The 27672-nt window shown below is 37.6% G+C and overlaps 1 protein-coding gene and 1 non-coding gene across 6 annotated transcripts in view; one reads left to right on the top strand and one right to left on the bottom strand.

Annotated features, from left to right (window-relative positions):
• MBOAT2 (membrane bound glycerophospholipid O-acyltransferase 2) overlaps positions 1–27672 on the top strand; it is a 134701-nt gene that overhangs the window by 20533 nt on the left and 86496 nt on the right. Inside the window, exons 1-2 of one of the 5 annotated variants that reach the window (XM_012785719.3) lie at positions 3609–6358; positions 7789–7834. The exons of 2 other annotated variants lie outside the window; for them this stretch is intronic. In XM_012785719.3, coding sequence (XP_012641173.1) covers positions 6225–6358; positions 7789–7834 — 180 coding nt within the window. In that variant the 5' untranslated portion in view covers positions 3609–6224. Of the gene's footprint in view, positions 1–3608; positions 6359–7788; positions 7835–26211; positions 26806–27672 lie in introns of those variants that run through there. 2 more of the 5 variants (XM_012785721.2, XM_012785722.3) reach the window with 2 other exon arrangements.
• Positions 9371–9470, bottom strand: LOC142870400 (small nucleolar RNA U13). The gene has a single exon (XR_012918802.1). It is a non-coding gene; the product is annotated as a small nucleolar RNA U13 (small nucleolar RNA).

Raw genomic sequence — 27672 nt, 5'->3', positions numbered from 1 at the left:
GAGCAGCAATGAGGTATTGCTGAATCTTACCCAAATTGCAGATTAAAGAGCAAAAGAAATATTGTTTTAAGCCACCAAGTTCAAGGGTACTTTTATTTCATCAGAGTTTTTATTACACTTGATCTTAGCCAAAAAGCTGGGAAGCAATCAGAATTTTCATGTTGGCATTCGCATATTTTTAAAAAATTGTGAAAGTATAACTTACATATGGTGAAATGCACACAGATCTTAAATGTGCAGTTTGAGCAATTTTAACAAATGGATAACACTTGTGTAACTCATGTCCTATGTAATCCATTTGAATGCAAGTATGGTAAGCAAAATATAGGTATTAGGTGATGAGTGAAAGATTAGGAGACGTTTGTTTATAATTTAAATATTGGAAGCAGTCAGATTTTTTGAAAATAAACTTTTTATTTTAGTATAATTTTAAATTTATAAAAAGTTATGAAGATGGTACAGAGTTTGCATATATCTAAGTCCAGTTTTTCCTAGTGTTAGCATGTTATATTAGTACGGTCATTTGTTACAACCAGTGAAGCAATACATTATTATAAACTGAACTCTATACTTAATTTTTTTAGTTTTTGCTTAAGGTCTATATTAGTTAGCTGCCGTAACAAAATAACATAGACTGTAAACAGGGGGCTTAAACAATAGAAATTTATTTTCTCACAGTTCTGGGTGTTGGAAGTGTGAGGTCAAGGCGCCAGCATGGTTGGATTCTGGCGAGGAATTTCTTCCTCTCTTGCAGATGGCCACTATCTTGTGGCATGCTCACGTGGCCCTTTCTAGGTGCGTTCTTGCTAGAAGATTGAGTTCTCTGATGTCTCTTTTTGTAAGGGCACTAATCCCACCAACCCCGCCTTCATGACCTCATCTAACCTTAATTACCTCCCAAAGGTCCCATCTCCAAATACCATTACATTGGGGTTTAGGGCTTCAATGTATGAATGTAGAGGGGACACAAACAGGGTCCATAACAGGGTCCTTTTTGTGTTGCTGGTTGTTGTGCAGGTTACCACATTATATTTTATCATTGTTTCTCCCTGGATTCCTCTAGACTGTGACAGTTTCTCAGACTTATTATTATTATTATTTTTTTGATCACCTTGATAGCTTTGAGGAGTACTGGTCAGGGATTTTGTAGAATATCCCTCCAGTGGGATTTGTCAAATATTGTTCTCATGATTAGCCTGAGATTATGGATGTTTAGGAGGAAGACCAAAGAGACGAAGTATCATTTTCATCACATATATCAAAGGTATGTACTTTCAATATGACTGATCACTGTTGATGTTAATTTTGATCACTTGGCTGAGGGTAGTGTTAGATTTCTCCACTGTAAAGCTTCTCTTTTTTACCCCAATTTTCCATATTGCACTCTTTGGGAGGAGTCATTCTAAGTGGCCCATGCATAGGGGAAGCTATGGATGTTTTGAATAGAGGAATGATTTATCTTTTAAAAAAGATCTCATTAGTGCATGGAGGGCAGGAGTGACATGGGGAGCAGCTGTGTTGTGGTGGCAGTAGTCTGGGCTGGGTGATGGTGGTAACACTGGGTGTCGTGAGACGTGGTCTTATTTGGAATATACTTGAAGGTAGAGCTGAGCGACTCACTGATGGATTAAATGTGGATTTGAGAAAAAGAAGAATGAAGGATGATGCCTCCTAAGTTTTTGGCCTAAACAGCCAGGCAGATAATTGGGGCACGGTAGGGACTGGAAGAGAAGTGGCTTTTGAAGCGTGGGAAGGGTTGGATATGAAAGACTTTTCTGGCCTGGCATGGTTGCTCAAGTGCCTGTAATCCTAGCACTCTGGGAGGCCGAGGTGAGGTGGGAAGATGACTTGAGGTCAGGAGTTCAAGACCAGCCTGAGCAACATAGCAAGTTTGAGGTTGCTGTGAGCTGGGCTGACACCATGGCACTCTAGCCTGGGCAACAAAGTGAGACTCTGTCCCACAAAAAAAAAAAAAAAAAAAAAAAAAGGACTTTTCTCTGGGCTGTGTTAAGTTTCAGATGCTTGTTAGATCTTCAGTAGAAATGTTGTATAGATCGTTGAAGATGTGAGTCTGGAGGTTAGGGTAGTATAGGGGATGGCTCAAGATGCTATTTGGGGTCACACATTTTATCTTTAAAGAATTCCATTGTGTTTTCAGAGTAAGAATTTGGTTTGCTAGAGTTAAAGAACCTGTGGTAATTTGATTAGAATGATGAAAAACATTAAAATCAAACTCTTTTTTCCCCCCTCAAAGCATTGTGAATAAAAATATAGGTGATATAGGTGATTTTCAGTCAGCATCAGTGGCCTTTCTGTGTCTGACTTTGAGTCCCAGCTAATATAGCCAGTTAAGCAGTGGAAGCTTCAGACTTTGATTTGGGTATCTTAAAACTATTGAGAAAAGGAATTGGAAATTTTAGTTTTTCTTCCGAGGAATTATGTGCATATATTTTTAAGCCTCAAAGACAGCCAGTGTGCCAGCATATTACATTTTTCTCTCTCAGAGGGAAATCAGTCAGGAGTGGGAGGCCCTGCACAAGCTGCCTTCTGATGCAGGTGCCAGCTTTCGTCCTTTTCTGGGCACAACGCCGGCCCTCCGCGCCTCTTCCTGCTTCCAATCTCGCTTGGACTCTTCTCTGACCAGTGGGGGCTGATTGGCTGTCCTGTCTTGACATCCTGTGTCAATGATGAAAGTAGGGAGGGTGAAGGATTTATATTATTTGGCTCCATATTTAAAAGATATTTGGTAATTATGTAAAATTACATAACATTTGGCCACTCATCAATTAAAGTTTAAGTTGCTATATAGAAATTGATCCATTATTATTTAGAAAATAGAATTTTAAGTTAGCAATATTGGGAGAATCCATGGTTTCCTTCCCTTCCCCCAAATTCTTTATTTTTAGAGCTTTTTGTACTAGTTCATCCTCCCTTTACTGGCAAGTTGATTTCAAAAATTGGATTTGCAGGAGAAATATATACAATCACCATGTACTTTTAGAGGATGATAAATACCACCCTCAGACTCCAGCGTAAGGAAAACCTTTTTAAGGTCCCTCTGTGTCCTTTTTAGATCTTCATCACAGAGAGGAGTGACTTCTAGAGTATTGTGTTTGTCATTTCCTTGCTTTTCTTCATAGTGTTAACAACAAATGTATATGTGCATGTGGTAAAAAAAAAGTAAAATTTACTGTATTAACCTTTTTAAAGTGTATAGCTCAGTAATGATAGATATATTCGCAATGTTTAACAACAGATCTCCACAACTTTTTTATCTTGCAAATCTGAAACTCTGTCCATTAAACAACTCGCCGTTTCTCCTAGCCCCAGCCTCTGGGTTTCAGTTTGTACAAATTTGACTATGCTAGATACCTCGTATGAGTGGAAACTTACAGCATCTGCCTTTTGTGACTGGCTTATTTCACTTAGTGTATCCATGTTGTCACATGTGCCAAAATTTCTTTCCTTTTAAAGGCTGGATAATATTCCATTTTATAGAGTTCTCAATTTTCATGTTATTGAATCTATAACATTTTATTCACGATTTGCAATTTTTTATACGTAGTTTAGGAAATTTTTAATATGGTGAGATCATAAAGATATCCTATATTGTTTGTTTAAAAAATAATTTTCCTTAATTTTGAAAAAAATCTTAGACTTACAGAAAAGTTACAAGTACAATTTAGAGAACTTTTTCTTTTTCCTGAACCATTTGAGAGTAAGTTGCTGATTTGTTGCCCCATAACTTCTGAATACTTTCATGGTATTTTTCTATAAAAAATGATATTCTTCTGCATAATCTCAAAATGACTATCAAAATTAGGAAATTAATACATTTCTACCATCAGATCTTCAGACCTTATTCAAGTTTTACCAGCTATTCTACCAAGTCCAGTTTAGCAATGGAATCCAGTTCAGAATCACAGATTGCATTTAGTTCTCATGTCTCTCTAGTCTCCTTGTCTGAAATAGTCGCTTTATTGAATTGAGAAGTATTCCTTCCACTTCTATTTTCTGCAAGGGATTGTGTGAACTTGGTGTTAATTTTTTTTTAAACATTTGGTAGAATTCTCCAGTGAAACCATCTAGGTCTAGAGGTTTTTGTTTGTTTCCTCAGGAGATTTTTAATTACAAATTCAGTTTCCTTAACAGTTATGGGGCAATTCAAATTATCTGTTTCATATTGGGTGAGTTATAGTAGTTTGTGCTTTTTTAGGTGAATTGGCGCATTTCACCTAAGAAATTTCCATGTCAGGTAATCTGTTTGCAACTTTATTCTTCCTTACCTTATGTAAATTTATTTGCAATAGAAAATATCATCTAATATATATTTATAACAATAAATATATATTTTATATCCTATCTATATCATGTAATTTGGATCAAGTTCTAGGTGCAGCCAGGACCTAAATGACAGGTGTGTTCAGCACCGCTGGGAGTGACCTGTAAAGTCTGTGCCTCAGTACACGTCAGAGTTTGCTATGCGTTAGTCTCTTTGACCATGCAAGTAGCTGTACTGTGGTTATACTGTGCAGACACAAATTTCATTTTGTGTAACATTTTTTTCATGAGTTATTGTTCAAAACAGTGTGGTACAGTGAAAATCCGATTCAATAAGGTCCCTGTCCTGAGGTTGCATAGAGCAGTGGTCCCCAACCTTTTTGGCACCAGGGACTGGTTTCGTGGAAGACAGTTTTTCCACAGGCGGGGTGGAGGGGGAGGTGGAGCTCAGGTGATGATGGGGAGCAATGACGGGTCCCCAGACAATTTCCTTGTGGGAGTGGCTGAGTTTTGTAGCCTGGTCCCTAACAGGCCACTCACCGCTATTGGTTCGCAGCCTGGGGGTGGGGGACCATAGGCTTGCAGGGATCCTCAGACTTTTTAAACAGGGGGCCAATTCACTGTCCCTCATACCGTTGGAGGGCTGTTGGAGAGTGTGGCGCACATTCCACACATGTGTACTGTGGGCCCAGGATGATTCGGTTGCTAAGCAGGACAGGCAGCGGTGGCAAAAACACCTGGCGGGCCAGATAAATGTCCTCCGTGGGCTGCAGGTGGCCTGGGGGCCGTAGAGACTCTAGTAGGGGTTACAGAGAAGTAATTAGAAAGTCAGAAATCAGTGTGGTTAGTGTTCTACCGAGGAGGGAACAAGTCCCCATGATGACGCAGAGAAGTACCTGTTTTGTTCTCTTTTGCATGTCTAGCGCCTAGTATGGTACCCTGCACGTAGTAGGTTCTCAGTAAATCTTTGTTGAATGAATAAATAACCTCAGAGCTGGGTGATCATAGGATCACTTTAGGGGAGAACTTATGTCTAGGCTAAGTTAGTGATATCCACATAGGCAGTAGATGGATGGAGGGAATTTCCCCAGGTAGATGCAGTAATATGCACAGAGTCACAGAAGCAAAGCATGCTTTGCCTGGCATTCTAAATAGTTCTCTAGAACTGACTATTTGCAAGTGGGGACTGATTTCCAAAACTGATTACAGACTGAAGGCTAAGAAAAAGTTATTCTGACAAAAGTCTGTGTTGAACCAAGATTAGCTAAAAACTGGAATTGATTTTTATGAATTAACATTTTGGATTCTGGCTAATGTATTTACTACTACTAGGTTTAGTGTCTAACATACCTTAAGGATAATGCTTTCCAAATGAATGAGAAATATTTTTTTGAAGCATAGTAACAATTTTTCCAGGCCTTATCTACTAGTTTTATTCAAATTACTTTGCTTTCAAACAAAATTTTTCTATGCTAAAAGTATATCCGTGATAAATCATGAGTTTACTAGTAATGGTAGCTGTTTACATGTGTCAGGTACTGTGTTTCCCCAAAATAAGACCTACCCATAAAATAAGCCCTAGTGATGGGCGTGGCTACGCAGCGTATCTACACAACCCATGCATTTCGTAGCGGAGCGGGAAAGAAGATGAGCAGCTCTTCTCATCTGCCCATGAGAGCTCTATTGCTCAACAGGAGAGATTGAGGCCAATGGTTCTAAAGGAAATAGAGTCGCAAGAAATTCAGGATGGAATTCGGGGTTTGGAGAGTTATGATGATGTTCCAGAAGAAGATGACCTAACTATATTTGAATAAATGCAGATTGTTGTACCGTACTTAGAAAAAATAACACATCCCCTGAAAATAAGCCCTAGAGTGCCTTCTTGAGGAAAAATAAATATAAGACCCTGTCTTATTTTTGGGTAAACACGGTACAGTATTGAGATGCTTCCATGGGTTATCTCATTTAATTCTTTCCGCAGCCTACCTGTGAGGAAACCAAAGCCAGGATTTCCATTTCACAGAAGAGATAACTATAAAGATTTGGAGAAGTTAAGTAGTGTATCCAAGATCACTTGGTAAGCCCAGTACTCACGTTTGAACCTAAGTCTATCTGACTTCATTAACTATTGAGCTGTGTGTGCTCTTCCCAATGTTTCATATGTCTTTTTATTAAGCAAAGAGGCCCAGGATTTAGTTTTACTTGTGCATAGATCCTTAGAAAGTTCATCAGTTAAATAGGAAAAGAGTTTGTAATGAAATGACATATTAAGACTCTCCTGAAAGCAAATTACAGAAACTAGTTAGTATGGCTGCATGCAAATGCTCCAATAATATTATCCTCTTCATCTCTCTGTCTCTTTCTTTCTCCCTCCGTCTCCCTCCTTATCTGACCCTCCACCCGCATTCTGCTTTTCTTTGAGTATTGGCCTATTCTCTCCTGTCAGAAGAGTTTCTCTTTGTTGTGGTGGGAGGTGGCTGCAGGCAGCTCCAGTTGAAACCAGCTTCACTTGTGATCCCAGGAAGAGAGAGCACCTTCTCTGGTAGCTTTGGCAGAAACACCCTAGGGAGACCTCTTGGTCGTGGGTCTGGGAGGCTGTGACAGGGCTTTGTGAGCTACATGGAATGGGGGTGCTAAGGTGGCAACATTTACATACTTCATCTTGCTCAGAGATGTCATTTGATCATTGACAGCTCTATATTGTTAAAGGTAATGCACAATATATTTTAATAGCTTTATCAAAATATAATTCACTTGCCAAACAACTTACCCATTTAAAGTGCACAATTCAGTAGTTTCAGTATATCCACAGAGTTGTACAACTATCACCACTGTCTAACCTGGGATATTTTCATCACAAAAAAGAAATACTGTACTCATTAGCTGTCACTCCCCATTTTTCCCAGCCCTCTCTGCTCTAAGTAACAACTCATTTACTTTCTGTCTCTATAAATTTGCCTATTATGGACATTTCATATAAGTGGAATCATATAATATGTGGTCTTTTGTGTCTGGCTTCTTTCATTAGCATAATGTTTACAGAGTTTATCCATGTCTGAGCGTGTGTCAGTACACATTATTATTGCCAAATAATAGTCATAGGGATATATATACTGCATTTTATTTATTCATTCATTGATGGACATTTGAGTTGTCACATTTTATCTATGACGAATACTGCTGCTGGGAGCATTTGTGTAGAAGTTTTAGTGTGGATTTAAGTTTTCAGTTCTCTTGGGTGTATAACTGGGAGTGGAATTTCTGGGTCCTATGGTAACTATTTCTAGCATTTTGAGGAACTGTTTTCCAAAGTAACTACTATTTTGCATTCCCACTAGCAATATGTGAGGGTTCCAGTTTCTCCATATTCTTGATGATGTTGTTATTTGTCTTTTTGATTGTAGGCATCTTGGTGAATGTGAAGTGGTATAATGCATAATAATTTTATAAAACATTCTGTTTTTAAAATCACTGCCTATTTTCATGTCTTCTTGCCATGTACTGGAGCTCTCCTGACGGGCTGAACCTGCTCCACCTCAATCCAGCTGGCCAGGTGGGCAGACCGTGTTGATCAAAGGATCAGAAGTATATGTTTGTTCATTTTTCTTTTTCTTTATAAATTTCACAATTGGCAAATGTAGGTAAGGGTTATTCTTATTTTCATATTAGGAAACTATGACATTAAAAAGATCGTAAATGCCAGAGGTTACTTGGTCAAGGCTGGAGCAAGGATTTGTATTTAGGGTTTATTAGGTGGTAGTGAGCTGTTGCTTGAGATCTGCAGTTGTCAGCCTGCTGTGATGTGATAGATAGCATTCATGTGGCACATATTTCCACTGTGTACACTGTGTCATGTGTGGTTCCTAGCAAACTAGTTGCATCTCTACTGTTTTTTTTTTTTTTTTCTTAGAAATGTGAGGTAAAGAGTAGTGTTTTGGAGATAATCTTTATATTAAAGTAAATTGTTCACAAACTTGATTATTTTAAATATCATTAGTATAAATTTCTTGCAACACACCTCAAAACTGAGCTACTTTTCTATGATTCATAATTGCAGCCTTTGACTGCTTAATTATGGTGGCCTTCTTTATCAGCTATGTAAAGCTACTGAACATTCACCTGAGGGTTGGTGTAAATCTTTGCTAATCTGGCAGTCTGAAGTCTGGGTGTTCAGGTGGTCTTCTATCTGTGGCTTTCTTCCTAGGCCTAGAGCAGACAGCATTAGAAGTTTTAGTTGTGTGGTCAGCGTGCCATGACTCCTTGTTGAGTTCTGCCCCCTCAGCACACTGTATGTGAGAGAATCTGTGTTGATCTCTTGCCATCAATTTGCGACATGTTGCTGTGTAGTTGGAAAGTCAGATATTTGTGATTTGAAATTACTGTTCAGCTTATGCTTAGTATTATAATGGCATCAAGCAATAGCAAGAAGATATTACACATATCATTGGCAGTGCCCTCTAAATTTGGGATAATATGGTGAGCTGCATAAGATAAAACGAAATGTGAACTTGCAAGTATTTAACAATAGGTCTATGTTAAGCTGATAACATGCCAGAAATAGGTGCTGGGGGATACGATAAACAAAATAGATAAAAATCCCTGTCCTTGTGAAATGTACATTCCAGTGATTATCTTAAATGATTTACTGCAAGATCGTTTACAGTGTGTGACATCAAGAGCCAAAATAAATTGGTTGTAATTTTTTTGGTAGCAGTGTCTGAAAACTTAAATTCTGAAAAAGAAAAGTAAGAAATTAAAAATGCTTAAATTGGCTCATTTAGATAGTGTATTATATAGGTGCTTAATGACTAAATATCCTAGAGGCAAGGTGTCTCAGATACCAAGCTAATCATTAACAGTTATTACTTTTTATATTTACATGATCCTTGTCAAAAAGCATACTATTTTAGTGGGAGGCAGTATAATTTCAAATTAAATCATCATATCTGTCAGTGGATACTGTATTGAACTGAAATCTGATGATAGTGAGGTAGGCCAGGAATACAGTGAGTTTTTCAGTACTTTAGAATCATAATTTGAAGCCTTGTAAAATTAATAGGACAGTTAAAATTAACCTCTTTTTTTTTAATGTCAGAGGAGAAATGTGCCCAAGTCATAAAAAGTGTTGAGGGAGGCACATCTCAAACATGAGCATGAAACCCAGTCGTCATGCTTATGAACAGAAGGATCAAAATTGACCTTTTTTTTTTTTTTTTTTTTTTCTTTTAAAGAGTGGTTGCTTTTTACCCAGTAGCACCTAGGTGCCTGGAGATGAATGCTTTTAAGTTAAATTAGGAAAAGATCAAAGTTCTTATTTGTGCTAATGATTCTGATAGTCATAGCAGGAATGAATGAATTAATAAGTAAATAAATTTTATTAGCAAGTATAATAAGTAGGTAAGCAAATTTACAAGATAATTTTAGATAGTGATAAGTACTGTAAAGTATTAGTCAGTTTTAGATACTTACTAGACAGTAAAATGGGGTCTGTGATAAGTGATTGGGGATGCCACTTTAGATTTTGAGATCTGGGAAAGTTTTGAAGATGTGATATTTGAGTTGAGATGCAAATGGTGAAATATGTGTGTATTCCAGGGATGGAAATGAGGCAAGTCTTGGCCTTGAGGTAGAAATAGGTTTGGTGTGTTGGGGAAGATCAGTGTGGTTGAAGTATAGTCAGTCAGAGAAATATTGTAGACTGTTGTAGGCTACTGGAGGTGGCCTCATTCTTTTAGGGCAGAACAAGGAGTTAGGATTTTTGTTTTCATCATGGTGGGCAGTCTGTTAGAATACTTTAGGTCTGGGGATTGATGGTCCCATGGCTGTGGCTGCTGTTCTCGACTGAGGCAAGAGGAAATCGGGAGACCTAAGGAGCCATTGTCTAGGGGAGAATGATGGCAGCAGTGGAGATGGAGCCTGGAGCAGCTTTGGAGATGTCCTTTAAAGACACGGTTAAAGACTTAAGAATGGATTCCATGTGGAAGGTAGGAGATGAGCAACTGAGTTTATGATGGTGCATTTACTGAGATGGGTGAGCTTGGGGAGGAGGAGTTGGTGGTGAGGAGAGTCAGCAGTTCCCTTTTGGCCGCAGTGAGTTTTAGATACTTAACTAGACATTCAAGTGAGGTGATTTAGTGGGCAGTTGAGTAAATGTCTGAAGTTCGTTGGAGAGGTCAAGACTGAAATTGCAAAGTTAGGTATCAGCAATATACAGCTGACCTCACAGCTTTAGGGCTGGATGAACTCCCTGGGACAGGGTGGGCTCTTCAGTTGTCTTCTTTAAGTTGAGAAAGTTGGACTGGATGGTCTTTTAAGGTCCCTTGTGTTCTGAAAATCAGACATTTATTGAGTTCCAGAGAATATCTGTGAGACACTTGAAATGATGGGAGTTTTTACTGTAATGCTTCTAGCTTCTTTCAAACCAGGAAAAGGATCAATGGGGAGGTAATATAGACATTTAAGTATTCCACATCTGTATTCATTCCAAAATTGCTGGCCCACAAAGCGTGATGTGAAACTTAAATGAAATATCCTTCAAAAGTAAAAGTAGTGTCACTCACATTATAAGGTTTTTGGTTAAACCCAAAGATGGTCAATGTGAATTTATTTATTTTTAAAAACATTTTAAACAGCTTTTTTGAGGTATAAACGACAGACAATAAACTGTACATATTAAAAGTGTAAAATTCGATGTTTTGACATAGGTATCCACCCATAAAACCTTTACCACAATAGAGATAATAAACGTATCTCTGACCTCTGAAAGTTTAGTCGTGCCCTTTGGTGCTATTCCCCTCCTGCCTCTCCTGCCCTCCACCACTAGGTGACCACTGATACGCTTTTTGTTACTATAGATTACTTTGCATTTTCTAGAAATTTATATAAATGGAATCATACAGTAGGCACTCTTTTTGTCTGGCTTCTTTCACTCAACATAATTATTTTGAGATTCATCTGTGCTATAATGTGTGTCAATATTTCATTTCTTTTTATTATCAAGTAATATCCTATTGTATGGATATATCAGATTTGTTTATCCAGTCATTATGAATTTAAACTACTTTGTTTTCCCCTTCAGTAGGTCTTCTGAATTGCTGGTATTATTTGTAACCACCTAGGAGGCTAAACATTTAAATACACACACACATATATTCATACCCCCCGCCACCAACTCTTCTCTATATAAAAGGAGTTCCTTATTCTTGTATTCATCCCCTTTTATCTTATTCAGGGATGAACTTCTTGGTTACTCATTTGTCTGAGCAAGTTTGACAGTTCTGTGGCTAGGAAGCAAACCTGTCCTTCCTTTGTGTTTTTATTCTGTGTGATTTTTTGGGATGTATGTTGAGCTTTATTTATTTTTCAGCTGGACTATATTTCTGTATATCACCTTTAGTTGAGTTTCATAGTTTAGCAGTTGTAGATGCAGTTAATCTAGTACCTTTTAATTTCACAAGGGAGCATAAATAAATTCCTTCTTAGTTTTCAGGAATTTTGTATATTTGGTTAAGACTGAGATCAAAATGAAGTAAGCTCTGATGAACCTGGTAGGTAGAAGATAACTGCTTTTAATCTCTGTGGTGTCTTGATTGAATCACTTGCTTTCTGTTTCTGTATATTTGGAAAAGCTCACTAATTTTTGGTTTCTGTGGATGATCTGAGAATACACTTAGGGATTTGTAAGTTAATCACCCCCTGGGAGTCTGGCTGTTTTTAATAACATCAGCTTTAGCAAGGAATAGGAGTTTATGGGATATCTGGGCTCTACCCTGGCAGTTCTCTGTGCCATTGTCTGGAGATGAGAAGAGGATGTGTCTGACGTACAGGGCTGTCCTTGCAGAATAAGGCTCCCCCCTGGCTGAACCCAGTGTGTTTGGTTTATGTGGGATTAGGATGGGCAGTAGCCATGTAATTCATAAGATAGGAAACAGTCTTGAGAGAGTCACGCCAAATAAATCCCTTTACTTTCTGACTGCATGATGCCAGTCCTTTACCAAACATAAAATTTAGTGGTCATCATCGTTAGTATTCATTTAATTGTCTTCTTGCTGGCCTGTAAGTTTTGTGAGTGCAGGGACAGCCATGTCTGTGTTGTTCATCCGTTTTACCTATATAAGAAGTGTTTATTAAATGTTCAATAGAATGTATCTTTATGTATCTTGTATGTATTTTAAATTTCTAGTTATGAACTTTTTAATCGAAGCAATTAAGAGCTTTAAGCCCTTGAAAGAAAACTGAAAGATAAATATGAACTGTTACACTCTTAGACAGCTCCCCTTGATTTTAAGCAGATTCTTGAGGTGAAATTAAAAGCACTGATGGAACCAGGCACTCCACTCAGGGATTGGTAGGAATGCATAGATGAATAAAATTTGTTCCCAAGCTTTAAGAGGCTCACAGTCTAAAGGGAAAGTAAGACTAACAGGCCAGTAAGTGACAATTTAATATAAGCGCTTAGAGAAATTACTGTAAAAGTATTTTGGAAGCCCAAAAAATATGAGTAAAGGTTTCAGAGCTTCTGGCTTGAGGAGCTGGGTAGAAGTGACCCCATTAAGTAAACTGGGGGCCTAGGAGGAGAGAGGCTAATTTGATAGGATGAAGAGATAGGTCAGGGAGCAGGTGCAGTGATGAATTCAGTTTTGGATGTGTTCAGTTTGAATTTTGTGCAGAATGTTATTTTTTGCTAGGTAATTTGTGTGTGTGTGTATATATATATATATATATATATATATTTTTTTTTTTTTTTTTTGAGACAGTCTCACTCTGTTGCCCAGTTTAGAGTGAGTGCTGTGGCATCAGCCTAGCTCACAGCAACCTCAAACTCCTGGGCTCAAGCGATCCTCCTGCCTCAGTCTCCCGAGTCGCTGGGACTACAGGCATGTACCACCATGCCTGGCTAATTTTTTCTCTCTTTATATATATTTTAGTTGGTCAATTAGTTTCTTTATATTTTTTTAGTAGAGACGGCGTCTCGCTCAGCCTGGTTTCGAACTCCTGACCTTGAGTGATCCGTCCATCTCGGCCTCCCAGAGTGCTAGGATTAATTTGTATATTTTTATGACGGCTTATAAAAGGCATTTTTCTCCAATTTGCAGGTTTGAATTCATTTTCACTATTTATGAGGAGGTTGTAGTCTTGAATTAAATGTTTTGTATTATCCTACCAAAGTTGGCTCTAATATTAATAGTAGTGGGGTTTAATTTACTTTCTGCTTGAAAACGTTTTTCTGTAGCCTAGAAATGTTTGAAAATGCTAATATCCTTTAAGGTATGGTTGCTATTGCATAAAATTTAGTGGGATGAAACTAGCATTGCAGATTCAGTGTAGGGAGATGAGTTAATTACTATCTTAAATCCTGGTGCTCAGTTTTTTGTTTGGAAATTTGAAAACAAGCATGTGTCATTTTTTAAAAAATGTCTATTTGGGAATAGATAATAAATGCCCATGGTACAAAATAGTAAGGGAGCTGGGGTACATGGTGAAAAATAAGTCTCCCTTTTACCCTATCCATGACCCTGAGGGGCAGCCATTGCTACCAGTTACCAGATGCCCTTCCAGAGATATTCCAGAGGGAATATTTATTACCTCATGGAATTCCAGAGATAGTGCATCCAGGAGTGGTTAATTCAGTAGCTCAGCAATGTCATCAAACCCTAGGTTCTTTAACCTTTCTGTTCTGCTTTCCTATTTCTCTCGGGCGGCTCCTCACGTGGTTCCCAGGTGCCTTTCCCATTCAGTGTGTTTCAAGTAAATTGCGAAGTCCATAGGCAAAAAGCAAGTATCTTTATTGTGTCTGTTTTTTAAGAATTGCAGCACAGGTACGTTTCCTAAATTAGTTGTTGGCAGTGATGGGCTGAGGCCAGTCTCTATTTGCCAGTCTTTATTTGCCCCTTGGGACTAGGGGAGGGTCTTGAGGCAAATGGCTGCCTGGTTACTGAACAAACTCTGAGTTCTCGTAACAAGGGAAAATGGTCTGCTGCTTTAGATATGGGATATCTAAAGGATCATTGGTACTTAAGGGCTGCCTCATGTTTTGTGATGGCTGTTGAGCATTCATTCCACTGACTTAATATACTATCCTTAACCTAGTGCCCTATCTTTTCCAGTTTTTCCTATTACAGCAGTGCAGCAATACATATACATAAATGTAAGTTCATCTCCCACATTTCCAAATTGTTCTCTATCAACACTGAATCAGTATGTACTTCCACCAGTAGTGTGTCAGTGTGCCTGTTGCCTTATACGCTTGACAATACAGTTTGCTTTTGGAGTTTATCTGACAGGTGAAAATGATATTTTATTCTGATTTTAATTTCCATTTCTCTTATTATGGTTTGGGCATCTTTTCATGTGAATGAGTAATTTGTAATTCTTTTGCTGAGAACTGAGCACACCTGTTTTGCTCTGCCTGTTTTTCTATTATGTGGTTATTCTTCATTGATTTTAGGAGCTTTAGATAAATTAAGGAAATAAGGTCTTGGTGATATGACTTATATTAATATTCTTTTTAAGTTTTTTTGTTTGTCTTTTGACTTTGCTTGTAGTTTTTTGCCAAGAGGGAATTTTTAATGTTTATGTAATGTAATTGATTCTAATTTTTTTATTGCTCCTGAGTTCTTTTATTTTACTCAGAACATTTTTCAAATATTATGTTTATCATATTCTGAGTACCCATTATGTGTTTGAATCTATATCTGAATTCCAGTTATATTTCACTGATCTGTCTGTTCATCTGTTCATCATTCTAGCTTTTTTTTTTTTTTTTTTTTTTTGAGACAGAGTCTCACTTTATTGCCCAGGCTAGAGTGAGTGCCGTGGTGTCAGCCTGGCTCACAGCAACCTCAAACTCCTGGGCTCAACGATCCTCCTGCCTCAGCCTCCCAAGTAGCTGGGACAACAGGCATGTGCCACCATGCCCGGCTAATTTTTTGTATATATATTTTTAGTTGGTCAATTAATTTATGTCTATTTTTGGTAGAGACGGGGTCTCGCTCAGGCTGGTTTCGAACTCCTGACCTTGAGCAATCCGCCCGCCTTGGCCTCCCAAAGTGCTAGGATTACAGGCGTGAGCCACCATGCCCAGCCCATTCTAGCTTTTAAGAAAGATGCTTTACTCTCCTCTGAAAGGGAAGTCCCACCCCCATTATAAGTTTCCTGGTTCTCTTATGTGTTTCTATTTCTATATTAATTTTAAATCAATTTTTCTTTTTTAAAAATCATGTTGACATTTTTCTTGCATGGACTTAAATTTAATGATTAACATATTGGGCAATTAACATCTTTGTGATACTGTGTCTTCCTATCCAAGAGTTGTTTGCCTTTCCATTTAGTCAAGTGAAGCTCTTTGAATAGGAATAGCTGCTTTGGACTTATGTAAGCCTCTGTTTCATTAGAGCCATTACATATTTTTTTGTGCCTGTTTATTAAAGTACCTATAATCAGTACATAAAGTTTAACAAAAAACTAAAAAGTCAGTGTCTGTATAACTACCCTGGGCAAAAAATAGATTACCAGCCCACAAAAGTTCCCTGTCTGTCTCTTCCTATTGTAACCTCTTCTGTCCCTTCATTAGGTAATCACTTTAGTGACTTTACTGATAATCATTTTCGTATTCTTCTTTATAGTTTTATCTGTTATGTAGGCATCCCCAGACAATATGGTTCATTGCTTCCTTATTGGGACTTTTTATGAAATATGTTTATATGTTATATGTATTCTTCTGAATGGATTCAAGAGATGTATGCTTCTTTTGCACATTATGTGTTTGGAGTTCATTTTATTTTATTGTGAGAAGTTATAGTTCTTTCATGGTGGTTGTTTTGTGTAGTTTCATGTGGTATGAATATACCACAGTATATATACAGTATACCACTGTATCATAGTCTGTACTTGGTATTGTTAGACTTTAAAATTTTGGCAATCTGGTGGGTGTATGATGGTGTCTTATTTGGGTTTAATTTGTATTATAATCATAAAGATTTAAAAAGTGGTTCTTTCCTTTGCCTTTGGGCTCTATTATCTCTACTTAACTTTGAGGTTGGTTTGTGGCAGATGAGGTTGGTTTATGAGGACACTCGTTTTCCAAATATAGTTGCACGTGAGTTTTTGCCTGGGGAGTCTAAAAAGAAAAAAAAAAAGAAAAAGAATTCAAGGTCCCATTTGCGACTTGGAGAATAAAAAATTCTGGGACCAGTATTTAAGAATCTATTTCTAAGTGGTTGTCCAGGTGATTATTACTCAGCTAGACTTAACACAGATAGATTCCAGCCCATGGCCAGTGAGTCTGAAGGTGGTTCTCCCTGTGGAGCTTTCAGAGCCCCTTTGATCTTTGGCCTTGGGCTGTATGCTTCACTCTTGCCCACTCCCCCTTCCCATCAGTGCAGGATCTCAGAAAGACTGGCTAAGAATATAAATATGTTATCCAAAATCCACTTATTTATTATTTTAAAAACATTAGAGCATATTTTTATATTTCATTGATAGAAATGTGAGTGTAGCAATTTATGTTTTGGGTTGCTTTTATTGATTTGTTGAGGATCACTTTGAGTTGTCTTGAAATTTGTTCTTTTACTCTAAATTTATTAATTGTTGGCTTATTGTAGAATGCTTAATTCTGATGTAGAGGTAATTAACAAGCTCTTGTTTGGCATGTGTGGCCATTTTTTCATAAGAAGGAAAACATTTTTTTAACTTTTAAATAAAATAAATCAGATGTACTAGTGGTGTCCAGTAGAAATACAATATGAGCCACAAATGCTAACCACACATATAATTTAAAATTTTCTAATAGACACATTAAAAATTTAAAAAGAAACAGGTAAAATTAATGTTTACAATATATTTTATCTAACCAGTATATTCAACATTATTTGCATATGTAATTGATATAAAATTATTAATGAGATATTTTATATATTTTTTTTGTTTTTCATACTCTATCTTTGGAGTTTGATGTATATTTAGTACTTAAAATACATCTCAATTTGGAATAAACACATATAAGTGCTCATAGCCACATGTGACCAGTGGCTATCATATTCAACAGTGGAAAATTGCTCAGTGATAAATGCATAGCTTGATATGCATTTTGAACACCCCAGAAATTCCCTTCTTGTGTTCTAATAAGTGGAAGGAAATTTAAAGCTTAAAAACACAGAGAAAATACACTATCTGTTGTAGACAGAATGTGAATTTGTGGATAACAGTTGTATGTTTTCTTAGCCATACATTAATTAAAGTCTAGGTAGTCATAGTAAAAATGATAAAATGATGAGATTAGGTGCAACGTTGGAACCAAATGGAAAAAGTGTAAGATGGAAAGCCCAGAGGTTGAGGTCCCAGATCTGCCATGCCTGCTGGTTCCTGTAAAGCAGAGATAACACTGATCTCATGTGGGCATTGAGAGTAACTTAGATTTTGTGAAATGTAATAACATTTATTACACAGAATCAGAAAATGCTAGTACTGGGAGCACTAAAATATTTGGTTTAAGTAGAAATTAGTATAAATAAATGTTTTACTGTTATAAGAAGAATATTCAGAATTCCTGGTTTCTCTCACTCACTGATATGATCACACCTGAACTGTTTTTAAATGTCCAGATAGTCATATAATACAGTTGTATGTATAGTGCAAAAAGCAAAAGCCAAAGAATGCACAAACCATAAAGGAAATCACTATTGGAAAAGACATCATACATAAAAGACAAGCCATAGACTGAGAGATACTTTTGTGAAATATCAGTTTCACATACATAAAGAATTCTTTTTTAAAAAAAATCAATTTTGGAGGGGGAGGGCAAGATGGCAGACTAGAAGCAGCTCTCAAGGAGAGGATCAAAAGTTGCAGGTGGTTGCCCACCTATAGGTGGGTCTTTTGGGAGAGAGCACCGTGCATTATTGGAGAGTGACCAGGGACACTGAGTGAAGAAGAATGTGACAGGGCAGTCCACTTGGCAAGATCAGAAAGTATCTGGGGGAGGCATCCACATGGGGGAAAGGATAGGAGGAGAGAGCCCTAGGGCTCCATGCTCCTCCTGTGGACACTGCAGCCCAAGCTTTCACAGCCCCTTTACCACCCCCCCATCCCTGACTGATGAGGGAGCTGCTTGGAGCCTGTGCAGCAACATTGCACTGAAGAGTGGGCACAGCAGGAACCTGATGGCTTCTGTTCCTGGGTTGCTGCAACTGAGGCCATTCTGTGCTCTTAGGTCCAGAGTGCCTGTTCTACACAGGGCTTGGCTTTGCTTCAGCTGCCTCCACATCACCCTGGCTGAGCTGGGGAGGGAACAGGGAGAGCAGAAGCTCTTGCACATCCCATGGTTGGGAGCCAAGTACCCCTCACCCTCACAGGGAATTTGAGCAAAATGATCACCATGGATACCATCTGAGGAGTCCCACAGCAACTGCCTCAGTGAGACCTGGGCAGTGGGGGAGCCCCAGCTGCCAGGTGGCCCAGCCCCACAGCTCTGCCCCAGAGGTTCCTGTACTGCTCCTCAAACCCATGGACTCAACTCTGAGGTTCCTGTGCTGTCTCCAGGCCTGCAGACCCACCCACACAGTTTCTGCTCTGCTGCCAGGCCCTGTGGCTCCACAGCCCCACCCATGTGGCTCTTGTGCCACTCCTAGGCTCTGTAGCTGTGTCCCTGGGAACTGCCATCAAGGTCCAACACTCTCCCAGGGGTCCCACTATTCTTGAGCCACTGTGGTACCTGGACCTGGGTGGAGTAATCCCTACAGTCCTGACACCTGTGACCACTGCCTAGATGGTCTTGCCCAGCTGCCACTGCCACCGGCACAGGGAGACCTAGGCAGAACAACTCCAGCAATGCCAGCCTATGTGGAAAGGGACTTCCCACACCCACTGAGCTTTCAGCAGTGGTCTGGGGAACAAGCCCCCACTCCACACGAAGATCATCCCTCACTAGCTTGGACTTTGACAATGATGGGGGAATGAGACAATATAGAACAGCTGCATTACAGGCTCTCAGTGCATCTACCCTTCTCCTGCCAAGTCAGTCTTCAGGAATAGGTCAGAAAAGCTCTGTCAAGGGACCTCTCCTCCTTCTCACTAAGTAGAATTCCCAGCAAAGGAAAACAGGTGTGTCACAAACCTGTCTGCCCTGAGCTGAGAGAAGAGGTTCTAAATGAGAAGAAACCAGCAAAAGAACTCTGGCAACATGAAAAAACAAGTTAGTTTGACACCCCCAAAGGATCACAGCAAATTTATAGCAAAGGATCCCAACCAAAAGGAAATCACTGAAACATCAGAAATGGAATTCAGAATATGGATGGCAAAAAAGATGAATGGGATTGAAGAGAAGGTTGAAAACCAACACAAGCCAAAAAAAAAAAAAAATTTTTTTTAGGACATTAATGAAAAAAGTGAAAAAGTTGCTAGAGAGCTAGACAGCATAACAAAGGATATAACAGAACTTAAAGAAACAAGAGTCATTTAGGGAATTTCAAAGCACAACAGAAAGCTTCAACAACAGACTAGACCTAGTAGAAGAAAGAATTTCAGAGGCTGAAAACAAGGCTTTTGAACTAACCCACGTACTAAAAGATGTAGAAAAAAGAACGAAGAAGAATGAATAACCAGAGAAATATGGGACTATGTCCATTGGCTATAAGGGGAAAAAAAAAAAGAAATATGGGACTGTGTGAAACAAGCCAATATAGGGATTATAGGTATCCCTGAGGGAGAAGAAGGAAAAAGCAGTAAGCATGGAAAAGTTATTGGAGGGAATTATTGAAGGAAACTTTCCTGATATTGCCAGAGATTCAGATATCTGGATACAAGATAGTGATCCAAAACCAAGAAGATTCATAGCAAGTAAGACATCTCCAAGACACACAGTCATCAACTGGCCAAAGTCAAAATGAATGAGAAAATTCTATAAGCTGCAAGATGAAAGCAACAGCTACCTACAAAGGAAAACCCATCAGGCTAATAGCAGACTTCTGAGCAGAGACTTTACAAACCAAAAGGAATTAGGGCCCCATTTTTAGTCTTCTTAAACAGAAAAATAGTCAGCCAAGAATTTTATATCCTGTAAAACTAAGTTTCATGAATGATGGAGAAACAAAGACTTTTCCAGATAAGCAAACACTAAGGGAATTTGTCACTGCTAGATCTGCCCTACAGGAAATGCTCAAAAATGCATGGAAAAGCACAATAGATACCCACCAGTGTAAAAATACCTGAAAGTTAAAGCTCATAGCTCTTATAAAACAGTAGCACAAGAGGGAAAACAAAACAACAGGGTATTATCCAATATGATGAACAGAACGGTATTCCACATATCAACCCTAAAATTGAACATGAAGGACTTTAATGCCCCACTTAAAAGACACAGACTGGTTGAATGGATGTAAAAACATAAACCAAGTTTATGCTGTCTGAAGAAACATGTTAACTTGCAAGGACTTGCACAAACTCAGGATAAACGGATGGAAAAAATATTCCATGCATATGGAAAAAAAGCGAGCAAGTGTAGTCATTCTCATACCAGTTAAAATAGACTTTAAATAAAAAATGGTAAAAAAAAAAAAAAAAAAAAGGATGGCCATTATATAATGGTAAAGGGAACAATTCAACAAGAAGCCATAATAATTCTAAAAATATATGTACCTAACATAAGAGCTCCCAGATTCATAAAGCAAATCCTACTAGATCTAAGCAAAGAGATAGATAGTAGCATCTTAATTCCCAGCTTTAACACCCTACTGACAAAATTAGACAGATCATTGAAGCACAAAATCAGTAAAGAAACACTGGACTTAAATGAGACTCTAGAACAAATGGACCTAACAGACGTTTACAGAATATTCTATGTAAAAACTACTGGGTATACTTTATTCTCATGAGTACATGGGACATTTTCCAAGATTGATGATATCTTAGGCCCTAAAAGAAGTCTCAGCAAATTCAGAAAGCTCTGAATCATACCATGTATTGTCTCAGACCACAGTGGAATAAAACTATAGAAACCAATTCCAGGAGAAACACACAAAATCTACACAAAGTCATGGAAGTTAAACAACCTGCTGCTGAATGATCCTTGAGTCAATGATGAAATTAAGATGGAAATCAAAAGATTCTTTGAACTGAATAACAAGGGGACACAAGCTTTCAAAATCTGTGAGATACAGCAAAAGCAGTCCTAAGGGGAAAGTTCATAGCCTAATGCCTACATCAAAAAGACTGAAAGATCACAAATTAACAACCTACAGTCACATCTCAAGGAACTAGAAAAGGAAGAACAAACCAAATCCAAAACTAGCAGAAGAAAAAAAAAATAACAAAGTTTAGAGCAGAACTAAACAAAATGGAAACCAAAAAGAAGAAGAAAAAAAGACCAATGAAACAAAAAGTTGCTTCTTTGAAAAGATAAACCACTAGCCAGATTAACCAGAAATAGAAGAGATAGGACTCAAATAATCTCAACCAGAAATGAAAAGGGAGACATTACAACTGATAACTACAGAAATACAAAATATCCGTGAATGCTACGAAAATTTTTTGCACACAAAGTATAAAAAATAGAGGAAATGGATGAATTTCTAGAAACACACAACCTCCTAAGCCAGAACCAGGAAGAAATAGAAATCCTGAATGGACCAATAATGAGCAGCAAGATTGACACAGTAATAAAAAAATCTCCCAGCAAACAAAAGCCCCAGACCAGGCAGATTGCCAGCCAAGGTCTACCAATGTACAAAGAAGAATTGGTACTTACCCTATTCCATAGCATCAAGAAGGAGGAAATCCTCCTTAACTCATTCCATAAAGCCAGCATCACCTTGATATGAAAGCCAGGAAATGACACAATAAAAAAGAAAACTGCAGACCAATATCCATTATGAACATAGATGCAAAAATCCTCAACAAAATACTAGCAAACTGAATTCAATAGCATAGCAAAAATATAATTCTCTGTGATGATGTAGGTTTCATTCTAGGGATGTATGGATGGTTCCAACTTGTGCATATCAGTAAACATGTGTTACCACATAAACAGATGCAAAAGGAAAGACCATATGATCATCTCAATAAATGGGGAAAAAGCATTTGATAAAGTCTGGCACCCTTTCATGATAAAAAAAACCTCAACAAACTAGGTGTAGAAGGAACATACATCAAAATTGTAAAAGCCATATATGACATACCCACAGCCAACATCATACTGAGTGGGAAAAAGTTGAAAACGTTCCCCTTAAGAACTGGAACAAGACAAGGGTGCCTATTGTCACCACTTCTATTCAACATAGTATTGGAAGGTCCTACTCAGGGAAGTCAGTCAACAGAAAGAAAGTACAGGGTATCCAAACCATGAGAGAGGAGGTCAAACTATTCCTGTTTGCTGACAATATGATCTTGTATCTAGAACACCCTAAAGACTCCACCAAAAGGCCGGGTGTGGTGCTTTATGCCTGTAATCCTAGCACTCTGGGAGGCCGAGGCAGGCGGATTGCTTGAGGTCAGGAGTTCGAAACCAGCCTGAGCAAGAGCGAGACTCCGTCTTTACTATAAAATAGAAATAAATTAATTGGCCAACTAATATATATAGAAAAAATTAGCCGGGCATGGTGGTGCATGCCTGTAGTCCCAGCTACTCAGGAGGCTGAGGAAGGATTGATTGAACCCAAGAGTTTGAGGTTGCTTTGAGCTAGGCTGATGCCACGGCATGCACTCTAGCCTGGGCAACAAAACGAGACTCTGTCTCAAAAAACAAAAAGACTCCTAGAATTGATAAATTCAGCAAAGGCTTAGGTTACAAATTGATGTATACAAATCAGTAGCATTTCTATATACTAATAACAGTCAAGTTGAGAGTCAAATAAAGGACTCAATACCATTTACAATAGCTACAAAAAAAATTACCTAGGAATATACTTAACTAAGGATGTTAAAGATCTCTACAAGGAGAACTACAGTACACTGATGAAAGAAATCATAGATGATACAAACAAATGGAAAAACATCCCATGCTCATAGATTGGTAGACTCAGCATGGTCAAATTGTCCAGATTGCCCAAAGTAATTTACAGATTCAACATAATCCCCATCAAAATATGAACCTCATATCTCACAGATGTAGAAAAAATAATTCTAAGCTTCATTTGTAACCAAAAAAGAGCTCAAATAGCCAAAGGCATCTTAAGCAAAAAAAAAAAAAAAAAAAACAAATCTGAAGGCATGACATTACCTGACTTCAAATTATACTACAAGGTCATAGTAACCAGAACAGCATGGTATTGGTATAGAAGTAGAGACATACATGAATGGAACAGAATAGAGAACCCAGAATAAAACCATCTACCAACAACCAACAGATCTTCCATAAAGCAGAAAACAACATGCAGTAGGGAAAAGAAGCCCTATTAATAACTTGTGCTGGGGAAATCGGATAGCCACATGCAGAATGAAGCAGGACCACTTTTTCTCACCATATATAGAAACTAATTCAAGATGGATAAAAGACTTAAATGTAAGACATGAAACCATAAAAATTGAAGAAGAAAATGTAGGAAATAGACATTGGCCTAGGTAAAGAATTTAAGACTAGGACTCCAAAGACAAATATAGCAGTAACAAAAATAAATAGAACTTAATTAAATTATAAAGCTTCTGTACAGCAAAATAAATAATCAACAGAGTAATTAGAAAACCTACAGAATGGGAGAAAATATTTCCAAACTATACATCCGATAAAGGGCTAATATCCAGAGTCTACAAATAACTCAGTTCAGCAAGAAAAAAAAAAAACAACTCCGTTAAAAATTAGACAAAAAACATGAACAGAAGTTTTTCAAGAGAAGATAGACAAATGGCCAAAAAACATATGAAAAAATTTTTACCATCACTAATCATCAGGGAAATGTAAATTAAAACCATGGTGAGATACAACCTTATCCCTGTTGGAATGGCCATCATTAAAAAGTCAAAACACAACAGATGCTGGCATGGATACAGAGAGAAAGAAACACTTATACACTATTGGTGGGACTGCAAATTAGTATAATCTCTGTGGAAAACAGTATAGAGATTCCTCAAAGAAATAAATGTAGACTTACCATTCTTGATTCAGCAATCCCACTATTGGGTATCTGCTGAAAGGAAAAGAAGTCATTTTATTAAAAAGACACCTGACTCAAGTGTATCACAGCACAATTCACAATTGCAGTGATGTGGAATCAACCTAAGTGCCCATCATTTTTTGAGTGGATAAAGAAAATGTTATGTATATATACCATGGAGTACTACTCAGCCAGCAAAAAGAATAAAATAATGTCTTTGGCAGCAATTTGCATGGAACTGGAGACCATTATCGTAAGTGAAGTCTCAGGAATGGAAAAATAAACCCCACATATACTCACTAATAATTGGAAGCTAAACAGTGGGCACACACAGGCACAAAGAGATGTAGAGGACAATGGAAACCAAACAGGGAGGAGCGTGGGTAAGGGGTAAAAACCTACCTGTCAGGAACAATGAATGCTATTCTTGTGACAGGTACAGTAAAAGACCCAGTTTTGTGTTATACTAGATATTCATGTAACAGAAACATTTTACCCCCTTAATATTTTGAAATTTAAAAAATCAGTGAGAAAAACGTATTATGATAGAAAAATGGGCAAAGAATATAAACAGAATATTAAATGTCCAGTAGACATATGTAAAACGGTCACCTTGGCTACCTACTGATCAGGGGAAGTACAGATGAACAAATAGGTAACATTTTACGTTTATTAACTTGGGAAAAGTAAGTGCTGACAGTACCAGCTGTTGTGAGTGGAACTCACACTGCTAGTGGGAGTGTAAATAGGTACAAACTGCTTAGGAGAGCAATTTAGTAATAATCTCGTTAAGTGGCTGTTGCTTGACCTGTAAGTCCTATTCCAGGTATTCACACAGTAGAATACAATACAGGTCAGTAAATGAGGTAGAGCTATGTGTATAGATAAATGTTAGTAACATAGTGTTACATGAATAAAAATTGCCTACATTCAGTTTTGCACCATTTTTATAAAATTTGAAACATTCAAATCAATACAACACGTAAAATATGTAAGTGGTAAAAGTATAAAAATATACATGAGAATACTATAACCAACTTAAGGCTAGTAGTTACTCTTGGGGAAGGGAATGGAAGGAATAGGGTCAGAAAGGAAAGGTTTGCCCAGGAGGCTTCATTGTACTTACAGAATTGGATGTATTGGAGTATTTCAAGTCCCATGTCCTTCTCTATTACCTCGTTCTAGAGCTGGCTGCATCTAATGGTTTAATGTCTGGCTTTTCTGGGCCTGTGCATATGAAAGCAGAACAGCACACTGTTAAAGCACCCACTCTGGCATAAGGGTGCCTGGTTGTGCAAGGTGGTCATGAGGATTACATGACCTTGTCCTTGTAGAGCACATTGCACTGCACTCTGCCTGGCACATTTATGGTGTTTGTTGAGCATCTACAATCAGTGAAGTATAGTGTTTATGAACATATTACATGGAGACCATATTAATGTCTAGCACATGGAAAGTACGTTATAGGCTCATTTTAAGTACAGAGTAGGAAAGTGTGTTTAATGCATGAATGTACACAGTTTGGGTGTTTCTTCTATTCTGCAATGTGTGTTTTTCATTTAACAGTATTTCTTGGTGATCTTCCATGTCAAAACATAACAGACCTATGTAATTCTTTTCACCACATTAAAAAGAAAAATGATTTGATCTGAGTTTTAGTTTCTATGACTTGTGTTATTTTCCTTTACCATTTTTGAATTGATATTTATGTTTTTACTATTGTATTTTAGTACTATCTATATTTTGAATACAAACCCTTTGTTACATATCATATGTGTATATATGTCCTTTTTTCTTCCACATTGTTACAGTGTTTTTAGTATTTTTTATTACATATAAATTTAAAATTTTTATGTTGTAAGTCTGTTTACTACATAAAATTGATATTCTTGTTATTTATATTACATTATATAATCTCCTTCTTGTCTAGGACATATATAGTTTTAGTTATCACATCAAGTCAGGGTACAGTGCTGTCAGTCTTTTGTGCTCTACACTGGCCAGGCATAGAGGGGGCGTGTGCTCACACCTCCAAACAGTGCTTAGCACAGTAAATATGCAATTAACATTAGCAACACAGTTTGGAAAACTGGGGTGTAACTTAATTGTTTCCAAAAGGAAAGCCAATTACCCCAGTTACAATAATTGAGTAATTTAGCTTTTTTCCTACTGATGGGAAATGGAAATGGCTGCTTTTCTACAGATGTGAAATAGACCATTTATTTAATAGTCCCCTGTTGATGAACACTGTTCATGCTTGCTTCGGACAGTGCTGTACTGGACCTCTTTGTATGCATAACCCTCTTGTGCATTTGTACCACTTTATCTTGGGTAAACCTGTAGATGTTGAATTTCTTGGTAAAGGATATTACATTTTAGGTTCTGATGGCCACTGTCCAATTTCGTTTAAAGAGCTGCATCAAGTCACAGTCAGATCAACAAGGTAGGTTGCCAGCTCCATTTCCTCAGCAGCACTTAAGTGAAAATAGTGCCTCACTGACGGTTTAATTTGCACTTTACCTATGATTGAGAGAGAAATTTTTCAGATTTTATTGGATATTTATATTTGTAAATTGTGCCTTTTGCCCAGTTTTCTGTTTGGTAGTTCATAATTTTCTTTTAGATATACGAGAGTTCTTTGTATATTACATAAATAATGGTCTTTTCTATCATAAGTTTTATAGATATTTTCCCTTACTTTTCATTTGTCTTTTTACTTTTTTATTTTTTGCATTTTGCCATACACAGTCTTTAAATCTCTATATTGTAAAAATCTACCAGTCTTTTATGATGTCTGTTTTCTCTTTGAAAATGTTTTTTATTTTATTTTTTATTTATTTATTTATTTTTAATTTTTATTTCGGCATATTATGGGGGTACAGACTTTAAGGTTTCAATAAATGCCCATTTCCCCCCACCCCCCACAAGTCTGAGTCTCCATTATGACCATCCCCCAGATGGTACACATCTCACTCATTATGTATGTATATACCCGCCCCCCTCCCCCCTCCCACCTGCCCAATACCCTATTACTGTAGTACCTATGTGACCACTTAGGTGCTGTTCAGTTAATACCAGTTTGCTGGTGAGTATATGTGGTGCTTGTTTTTCCATTCTTGGGAAACTTCACTTAATAGTATGGGTTCCAGCTCTAACCAGGAAAATATAAGATGTTTTATATCACCGTTGTTTCTTAGAGCTGAATAGTACTCCATGGTATACATATACCACATTTTATTAATCCATTCTTGGATTGATGGGCACTTGGGCTGTTTCCACAGCCTTGCAATTATGAATTGTGCTGCTATAA

Source organism: Microcebus murinus, chromosome 3 (genome assembly GCF_040939455.1).
Source record: "Microcebus murinus isolate Inina chromosome 3, M.murinus_Inina_mat1.0, whole genome shotgun sequence".
Lineage (NCBI taxonomy): Eukaryota > Metazoa > Chordata > Mammalia > Primates > Cheirogaleidae > Microcebus > Microcebus murinus.
The sequence above is the reverse complement of the archived record's forward strand: the minus strand, read 5'-3'. Positions and strand labels throughout refer to the sequence as shown.